The following is a 10,049-nucleotide window of genomic DNA, read 5'->3' on the forward strand; positions in this document are numbered from 1 at the left end:
TTGTTAGATATTTTTTATTTTTATTTTTTTTGTTAAATAACTTTTTTTATTTAATTTGATTGTTAGATGATCTTTTTTATTTTTATTTTTTTTGTTAAATAATCTTTTTTATTTGATTTGAGTTTATTTTTTAATTTTATTGTGTTGTGAAGCCAACAAAAATTCATTCAGTTCAGTATAAATTTAACATATTTTTAATGTTTAAAATTAAAAATTATTATGCAATAAAAATAAAAAATAAAAATTAAATTTAGATGCTTTAAATTATAATAAAATATTTAAGTAAATTAAACTATTTTTTATTTTTAAAAAAATATTACTAATTTTTTTATAAAAAAAAATTTAAAAAATTATAACTCTATTGTCTTAATTAAGCTCCAACACTGCTTTTGGGGTTATGCAAGTTTTGGATCGTTGAGAATTCTTCAAAAATCAGTAGTCTTTCATCCTAAGATAGTGCATAATAATTTTATACGTTTGTTATCAGCAAACGTAAGGAATATAAACGCATTTAGGGTGACTTCATGCACGACCTGAATTAATCCCCTCAATTGGATTATACATTTTTTTTTGCGTTATAAAATCTAAATTCTAAAATTGACAAATTAAAAATTAATTTTTATACTTTTTCTGTTTCTTTACACTATTTTGACATTTTTTTTAAATGTTGAATAAAAAAATCCCAATATTGTTAGTGATATATAGATATTATTCAGCTAATTGTGTAGAAATATAGATATTATTTTTTAACTAAAATATGTTAACCAGTTTATATGATGTTGCCATAAGTTCAATAACCATATTTCATAGTTGATCAATTGGTAACTATGCTAAGAGTTAATGTTAATTTGGACTTGAATGTAAAGTCCAGTTTTTTTTTGTATGGCAGTGTTAGATTTGTTAATGTTAGAGGTGCTGTTTATTCTAATTTTTCGTGAAAAAGTCAGGAGTGATATTTGTAAGAGATTCAAATGTTTAAATTAATAAAGATTTTAAGCAAGTTTTTAATAGATTAAAACATTTGTCATACTTGAAGTGTCAAGTATATTTATAGTAGGGTAGATAATTATATTTATTGGAGTAATTCTATCTTTTTTTATATTGTAGGAGTTTGTTGAGATTTTATCTTCTAAATGAAATACAGATAATAAGAGAAATTTGTAGAGACAATTACTTATTTAGATAAGTACAAATTGGTCCATTTCGTCGTGTTCGATTTTTTAAAGAAATTGGGTATCCAATAAAAAACATCCTTTAAGGTAAACCTTATGTCTTTATTAAACTTTACTTTATAATTTAAGACATGTTATGAACAGCAAATATAATGATAATAACTTACTTCAATTAAACTCAAACTAATTAGATATTGGTACACATGGACAGCTAAATTCAATTAAATACCATCCATTGTTAAAATATCATAAATTAGATACACTTTTTAATTTGATTAAACAAGTTTAAAATCACACCACTATATTATACTAAAAATAAAAAAATAATTACATATTTTTTCACATTATTCATGTATCTCTTTAATGTTACATTTGAAAGAAAGATAGAGACTAAATTAAATTTTTATATTGTGTTTTATGTTTAATAGATTGGACTAAATTATGTTTTAATAAAAATTTTATTTTAAAAATAATATTAAAGTTTTAATATTTATTCTAAAAAATTTTAGTCTTTTATATCTCTATTTTTTTAAAGTAAAAGACTAAAATTTTGTATTTCATAACTAAAATTTTAGTTATAATTTCTGACCAGTGAATATTAATCTCGAAGAACAAACTCTAGCTAAGAGTAAGGGGTGACAATGTTTAGTCTACCACAGTCAAAATCTGACTTGTTGACCATCAAATGAGCTAAAAATGAAGCCAAATATTTGTCCCTTAAATGGGACACAAAATCCAAATCACCCTGCTGAATAAAACCCACCACCAAAGATGTAACACTAATATCAATGCTCCTCCATTTTCTCTCATTTGCATATTTCTCCAATGCAGCCTCAACTCTTTTGTAAAGATCCTTTTCTTTTTCTTCTTCAATAATATTATTATCATAATCATTATTCTTTCTGTTGAAGACCTGAGCAACACACCTGGCCAAAACAACAGCATCTTCTAAGGAACAGCAACCACCTTGGCCAAGGTCAGGGGCCATTGGGTGAAATGCATCTCCAGCAACACAAACATTACCTTTGCTAATGTTTCCTCTTATAAGCTCCCATTGAGGTCTATATTTCAATGCAGCTGTGAATATATCTTCTGCTTCTGTTTTTTCTATGATTCTTCTAATATCACTTGGTGCTTTCTCAAGCTTGCTCAACACAAATTGCTTCATTTTATTTGGGCTCTTTGCCATCTCCAATTCTGTTTGTTAAATTAATTAAATGATGAGCATACTGCTATTTGGGAATGAAGAAAGAGAAAGAGTAAAGTATATAATTGACCTTCGTTATTTGGAGTCCAAGTCAAAAACCAGTAAACGGTTTTGTGATCACAGGGGAGAAAACCAGAACGAAAGCCTTTCCCAAAGAAATGCATGAAACTGGGTTGAAGCCCATGGCCATGATTATTATTAACACAACCCCTCACACAATATCTGCCTGTGAAAGAGGTTCCCCTCAACCCTAACCACTTTGCAACCACCGACTTTATACCATCGCACCCTATCAATACCTTCAATTCTCATTCACAAATCAAGTGTCAATCATTCTTGCTATGAACTTGACATCATATCAGATGGATTAAAAACTTATCTGAATTTTATTTACAGTCAATGAGTAATCATATGGCGGGGATTTATATGTAATTTTTATGCAAAATTGATAATTGAAAACTGTTATTCTTCATGTTTAGAATTTAATCTTGATGTACAATCAATATATACATATATTCAATTACTTAACGTTATATAAGTAAAATAACTATTTTTTACATTGACCACATGAGTGAATGATCATCCAAATTAAACTTTAAAATTATTAGATAACAATTTAAATAAGAGAAGATTCACGTACAGTTATTTTCATGTGAAATTGAAAATTCACGTACAGCTTTAAAAGTTATTTTTTGGAATTTTTGACTCATGAAAAGTAGTAGTATTAATATTGAGTACAATTTTCAAAATCAAATTCTAGTTTTCTAAGAAGTTATTTAAGTACTTATAGAGAAGTTAAAAAAATTATTTCTCTCATAATAAAAAGCTTTTTTTTTATCACTTTTTTTAAAATAAACACATTTTAGAACAAAAAAAATTAAAATACAAAATAATTTATTTATAAGTTATTTTTAATATAAGCATTTATTGTTCAAACTATTTAAAAAAAACTTAATTAAGCTATTTTTTTCAAAAAAATGTAATTAAACTGTTTACTCAAATTGGCCCACGTCAAAATTATCAAACTCTCAACTTCACATAAAATTAAGAGTTAAATCTCAAAGTGGTCCCCGAACTTACAATTAAGTCTCATGGTCGTCCTTAAACATACAATGGCCTCAATATTGTTGAATTTAACAAATGTGACTCATGGACGTCCTTGAAGCATTTTTCAGAGAATATTCCTTAACGGCGTGATGACGTGTATTGAGAGAGACCACGGTGAATGGTGATGTGGCTTTTATCGTTATTTGACTCAATTTAGTTCCTGAAGTGGTTTATAACCCTAGTCCCTAATTTGAGTTCCATCTGTATCCACCATTAGAAGTTACTCTCTTTTTCTTCTTCTTTGCTCTCCTTCTTTTTTTTCTCTGCCATATCTTCTTCAACCAAATTAGCATAATCAAATAAGATGAACCCAAATGTCATCCATGCAAATTCAATTTAGCCTCCGAGGAATCCGAAACCATTACCTCTCACATAAGAATCCAGTAACTCCTTAAGTTTGGAAATCATTTTCACTGTCGATTACCTCCTGAATAAGTTGTCATTGTCGATTGAGGAGTTGAATGAGATGCCTGAGCTTCTCATCTTCTTAAGCCAGGAAACCATTTCCATGTGCTCACCATGAGTGCCAAAAATTGAAAGAACCATATTGGCGCAAACAATGTCAAATCTCAAAGCCACCTCAAATCATTTGATCCACAACTCTCCGCAAATCATGGAACAACTCCAGCCTCCCATAACCATACATAATGGATTTCAATTCAAAAGCTGAAGGGTCAATTGCTCCACCCATTGTCTCTCAAATTCTCAACCAAATCCTCGGTTTCACGAGACCTATCCATTGCACACAAACCACTAACCATATATACTCCAAAGTCCTACGTTTTATGTAAATAGAGGAAGAACTACAAAAAACTGGTTCATGTAACAATAAGCAACATCAAAACCTTTCGGTGAGCCTTGCTTGGAGTGTGACTCAAGCACTTTACAGCAGAAAAGAGCAAGCTCTCTGTTTTAAGATTCAAGCTTGGAAGTGACCTCAAAGACCAGAGTTTTAGCTTCCTCAGAATGATCTAATTGATCAAGATGTGCTGCATGGTCAGAAACAATGGTAGGGTTCCAAGTGAACTAGGAAGCTTGGGCGAAATATAAATAAAACTACGAAATTTTGGAAAATTAAAAAATGGACAAAGAAGAAAAGGGTTTAGGGTTTAGAGTACTTACAGAGAGAGCGAGAGAAGAAAGGTGAGAAAAGGAGGAAGGAAATAGAAGATGACAAAATAGTGTCTTCTAATAGTGGAAGAAGAAGAAGGAGATGTGGTTGAAGGAGATGTGGCGGAGAAGAAGAAGAAGACAGAGAGCAGAGAAGAAGAAAGAGAGTGACTTTTAATGGTGGATACAGATGAAATTTAAATTGGAAATTAGGGTTATAAACCACTTCAGGGACTAAATTGAGTCAAATAACGATATCAGTCACGTCACCTATCCACCGTGGTGCCTTTCAGTACACGTCATCACGCCGATAAAGGATATTTTCCGGAAAATGTTTTAGGGACGACTATGAGTCACCTTTGTTAAATTCAGGGACAATATTGAGATCATTGTAATTTTAGGGACGACCGTAAAGCTCGATTGTAAGTTCAGAGACCACTTTAAAATTTAACTCTAAAATTAAATTCTAAATTCCAAATCCATATTTTACACCGTATATAACATACCTTTGTTTTGATGGTTGTTCCATCTTGAAGATGAAGTATCTTGGAGAATCCAGAATCTTCTATTGCAATGAGCTTTGAGGAATATCTGACTGTTCCACTTGGAAGCTCATTGGCAAGTGCTTCCACCATTAACTGTCTTAGAACACAACGAACTTCAATGTCTCCGCAACTGCATGCATAATAATTAAGAATAAAATAAACTTTATGTATCACTTGACATAATTAGTATGGTATTTATTTACTTTAATTTAATTTGATATTTTGTTTACTATAAACTTATTATCGTAACTGCTTTGCTGTGCCCCTCAAAGAGGTAGTTGATGTTTCTTGACCCATAATCAAAGAAGTCGTAACACTCCTGCAATCCCATTGATCAAGAATTAGCACAAAAGAAATTAAAACCTAGATCACAATAATGTAGATAAAATAACGATTCATGTTCATATCAATAATTCTTAAAAACAATTACATCTGAAAAAGCAAGAAAATTGGACAACGTAACAAAGTCGTAGGAGACAACATATAGTACATGAAAATAACAAAAAAATTAATAAATATATCAAAGTATATAAAATTAAATATTATAAAAATATTAAATAATTAATATTAGTATATTAATAAATATTAATGTGATTGTTAATCTATTTTTTTATAAATTAAATACATATAGTAATAAACTTGAAATTAATCAATATGATAAATAAATTATCTTCTAATAAAAAAGATTTTTATTCGAGTATTCGAAATAGTGAAACATATTTTTCATGAATTATATTTATTGAAGGTTATTTTAAGAAAAAAATATGCATATCCCTATTGTATATTTTATATCCTAATAATTATTCAATTATTTAATATAAAAACAAAAATTATTGATCTATAATAATAACAGTAAAGTATTTGGTTAAATAGATAGAAATATAAAATATTTTATTATTTCAACTAATTTTTGAACCAATTTGTGTTTGAGAATCAATTACCAAAATATATATGTAGTATAAAATTATTCAATAATTCACTAAAAAATGAAGAATAAACTTTAAGTAAATAAATTTTGTAATTGAATAGTATCACGCAATGTTTTTTTTAATTAAATTGATTTTATATATATATTTATCTTTTTTTTGGATAAAAAGTTAAAAAATAATAGTTTATAATTTTATATGAAAATAAGTTAAAAATTTAAAATGTAGATATTATTATATAATCAATTTAACCAAACATATCAAATCATCTTATGATTGCGTGCATGGTTACTTGGTTAGACGTAGGTGTTGGTGGCGTAGGATGTCTCCAATGCCGAGAGCATCCAAGGCCTTCCAAGCATTAGTCCATGTTGTGAGTCCAAAGCCATAAACTCTCAACTTCTCCGATGATTCTAACACCAAACTTGCCACACCCAACCTAATAATAATTAATCAATTAATTAAACTTATTATAGTGTTTAATTTGAATTAATTAGAATGAAGATGATACCTGTGAAGTCCTAAGGATGTTGCAAGGCCAGCAATTCCTGCTCCCACAATCACGATGTCCTCAACTATCATCTCCATTATTCGATCTTATCTGAAATTTTTACTATTCTAAGGTGCTTGTGTATGTGTAATGAAGCGCTTGCTTAATACATACGTATATATATATATACATAATATAATACAGGAGTAGGACCAATAATAATAGTGCCTTGAATTCACATGTATATATATAATAGTACCATTATTTCATTTTCTTATTATTAGTAGCAGTTTTCTTCATGATGTCAGTAAAATAGTAGATTAATTATTAATTAAGTAAATTTAGACTTTAATTTCTTATTTGTTTTATTTAATGTTTTGTTGAAATAGTAAACTTTTTAGTACCAATCCAAACTTGAAACAGAGAGCGGAGCATCATATGAATCTCTTGAACGTCGTGTTGATTCAGACAACTGCAAAGAGAGGACAAAAAAGATAGAAGAGTGATCTCATTATTGTTATAGTTTTTGTTTGTTCACTTTCTTGACAGGGTAAGGTGAATAATCGACACGTGCTGTGTATCGTGTTCAGGAACATTGAAACGTATCACGGACCATTATTTTTGGAATTTTTTATTCTATTAAATATAATAAGTATAATATTTATTGAAATAAATATTTTTACGAGTATTTACGAATTTAAATTTGATTGTCACATTTTATTTACACTGTAAACGAGATGATTTTTCATGTATCTCGTTTAAAGTATAAACAAGATATGATAAGTTACTATCTTTTTTTTGTCTTAAAAACAAAGCTGAATGGCCAGTAACAATCCATTCATAGTTGTGCTTCTTTATCCAAATTGTCGTATGAGAAATGACGACAATGCACAATGGGATGACATTTGAATGTCAGAATCCGATATTGTTTCACACTCAGCGTGTGGAACGTTGTCGGATTTGAAGAGTTTGATATTGAGCAAGTTCGGTGGGACACAAGCGAGGGAAATCGGAAGGGTGGCGTATAGGTTGTTGGCACCCATGGAAAATGGAGTATTTCGGTTTTGACTATTCCGACTTAACGAGGACGAGCATGTGCGACTGATGATTGACATTCATGGGAGGATCATGTGTGAACAGGTAATGGAGCTGTCCGCCGAGGTGGGTCACGGTGGTAGTGGGGGTTTCGCACACGAAACCTATGTGCAGGACGACCGACCTCTCGCACCACCGCCCATTCATGTCGTGATTCCGGAGCATGAGGCAGAGAAGGGTGAGGAGGATTCGGATGAGGATTACGTGGCAGACAGTGGGGACAGTGAGTCTTCCGATAGTGGCGATGGGGATGAGTTTGTGCCGGAGACACCTGCAGGGACTGTGCCACGCCATGTGTTGCCTCCACCTCACCCGATTCCGGCGCTATCGGCTGTGCCAAGTCACTATCACATTCTAGATCTGGACGCCATGCATGAGAGGATCCCGATTTGTGACACCTGTGGAATGGATTACAGCCTAGACGACAGTGTGGAGTTTCGGGTCAGACACAGGTTCAGAAGCCGAGAGGCGGTGCTTCAAGGTATGAAGAACTACAGTATTCGCATGAATGCTGAGTACCGGGTGATCGAATCCGACCAGTTAAAGTACCATGTGCAGTGCCGTCAAGCCGACGGTGGGTGTCAATGGAGCCTCTGTGTGACCCTTCGTCAGAATCTCGGATACTGGTAAGTTCAAGTTTAATTGTGAATTTCAGTAGTTTTGTATGATATTTTATTTTGGTTATAGATGTTGTGTAAGAATAAATTTTTTGTTGTGATTAGGGAGGTTCGGAGGTTTGGTGGACCACACAGCTGTCTGGCACCCATCATGTCTCAAGACCATCGCAAGTTAGATAGCAGTCTCATCTGCAAAGTCATCTTACCCTTGATTCAGTCCTACCCGTCTGTGAGTATCCCGGTCTTGCAAGCTGCGGTCCAAGCAAGCTATCACTTTAAACCCTCATACAGAAAGGTATGGATGACAAAACAGAAGGCAATTGCACGGATCTACGGTGATTGGGAAGAGTCGTACAATAAGGTGGCGAAACTGTTTCAGGCACTGCAGAGCAATTTTTCCGGCACCATATGTGACCTACGCGTCAAACCGTACTACGAAGGACACCTCATGGTGCGCAACTGATGCATGTTCGACAAAGTATTTTGGGCTTTGCCGTCATGTGTCGAGGCCTTCAAGCATTGCAAGCCATTTGTCTCTATAGACGGCATGCATATGTATGGCAAGTATGGTGGAGTGTTGCTTATAGCAATGGTGCAAGACGGGAACAGCAATATACTGCCAATTGCTTTTTTCATTGTTGAGTTTGAGAACACCGAGTCATTGTCGTTCTTTCTTACTAATTTGAGACGCCACGTCACCCCACAAGACGGCTTACTAGTTATATCGGACAGATCTCAGGCCATCAAGACCGCCCTAAGCTCCGATGATAATGGGTGGCATCCCCCTTGCCACATGCTGATCCCTGCTCTACTGCGGCAATCCAACAAACCTAACACATCACAGGAGAGCATATACGGTTCGTTAAGTAACATACCAAAAGATTTGACAAAATTATTTAACTCAAATGCATAAAAAGACATTTCTCACCTCGCAACCAGTGGATACTGGTAGACCCCTCTATCTGGTGGACACCATTGGGAAAATCTCTGATAGATCCAGGACATCAACAACGGAGTGCAGCCAGCGATATCCGTGACGCCCCGCTGAGCCGCCAAAGAAAGGGACTGATACATCCAGGCCAGCACAGTCGAGCCCCAGAAAAACGCTCTACACTCCGTAAAGTCCCGAAGCAACGGTAGCCAACAAAGGTGCACCAGATTATTGGAATTGTCCGTCATCAGATACCCTCCGATCAGTAACATAATATAACATTTGGCGTACTGTCGGAGGGTCTTGGGATTGTCTGTCTAGGGCATCTGGCAGACACGATCCCGTAGCCATACAAGCTTCAGTGTGAACGACTCCTTCCTCTGCGCCGCCTACTGTGCTGCCACAGGAGTCCTGGCGCCAAGGAGCTGCTCCACCAACGCGACAAACCCCAATTTGACGGTTTGTCTTGTATTGAATTTAAAGTATTTTTGATAACCTTTTGTCACATTTAGCCTATGAATTAGCATGGTTTTGTATCTCTCCCATATTTGTGCTTAAGTGTAAAAACATGCTTTTTAATCCTTATTTGGATGAATCCTAATTTCTCTTTGATTCCATAAGATGCCTTGATGTGTTTGCTAGTAATTACAGGATTGAAATAGGCTAGGCATGGATCAAAGGAAGCAAGGAAGGAAGCATGCAAGTGGAGAGAAGCACAAAAAGCCAAAGAGTTGATCTCGGCCAAGCACGCGTACGCGCACAAGGCGCTCGCGCGCACATTGCGAAACAGGCCAAGGACGCGCACGCGTACCATGCGCGCACGCGCCGATGATGGCACATGACCTCACT

The 10,049-nt window shown here is 33.7% G+C and overlaps 1 protein-coding gene across 1 annotated transcript; it reads right to left on the reverse strand.

Annotated features, from left to right (window-relative positions):
- Positions 1–1,770: 1,770 nt before the first annotated feature.
- Positions 1,771–6,715, reverse strand: LOC107467274 (monooxygenase 2). Its single transcript, XM_016086316.3, has 6 exons — positions 6,579–6,715; positions 6,360–6,506; positions 5,392–5,460; positions 5,103–5,271; positions 2,450–2,678; positions 1,771–2,369 (listed from the first exon to the last, which is right to left on the reverse strand). Exons 1-6 carry the CDS (start codon positions 6,653–6,655, stop codon positions 1,795–1,797), a joined length of 1,266 nt encoding a protein of 421 aa, XP_015941802.1. The 5' UTR covers positions 6,656–6,715; the 3' UTR covers positions 1,771–1,794.
- Positions 6,716–10,049: the final 3,334 nt, after the last annotated feature.

This window comes from Arachis duranensis, chromosome 9 (genome assembly GCF_000817695.3).
Source record: "Arachis duranensis cultivar V14167 chromosome 9, aradu.V14167.gnm2.J7QH, whole genome shotgun sequence".
Classification (NCBI taxonomy): domain Eukaryota; kingdom Viridiplantae; phylum Streptophyta; class Magnoliopsida; order Fabales; family Fabaceae; genus Arachis; species Arachis duranensis.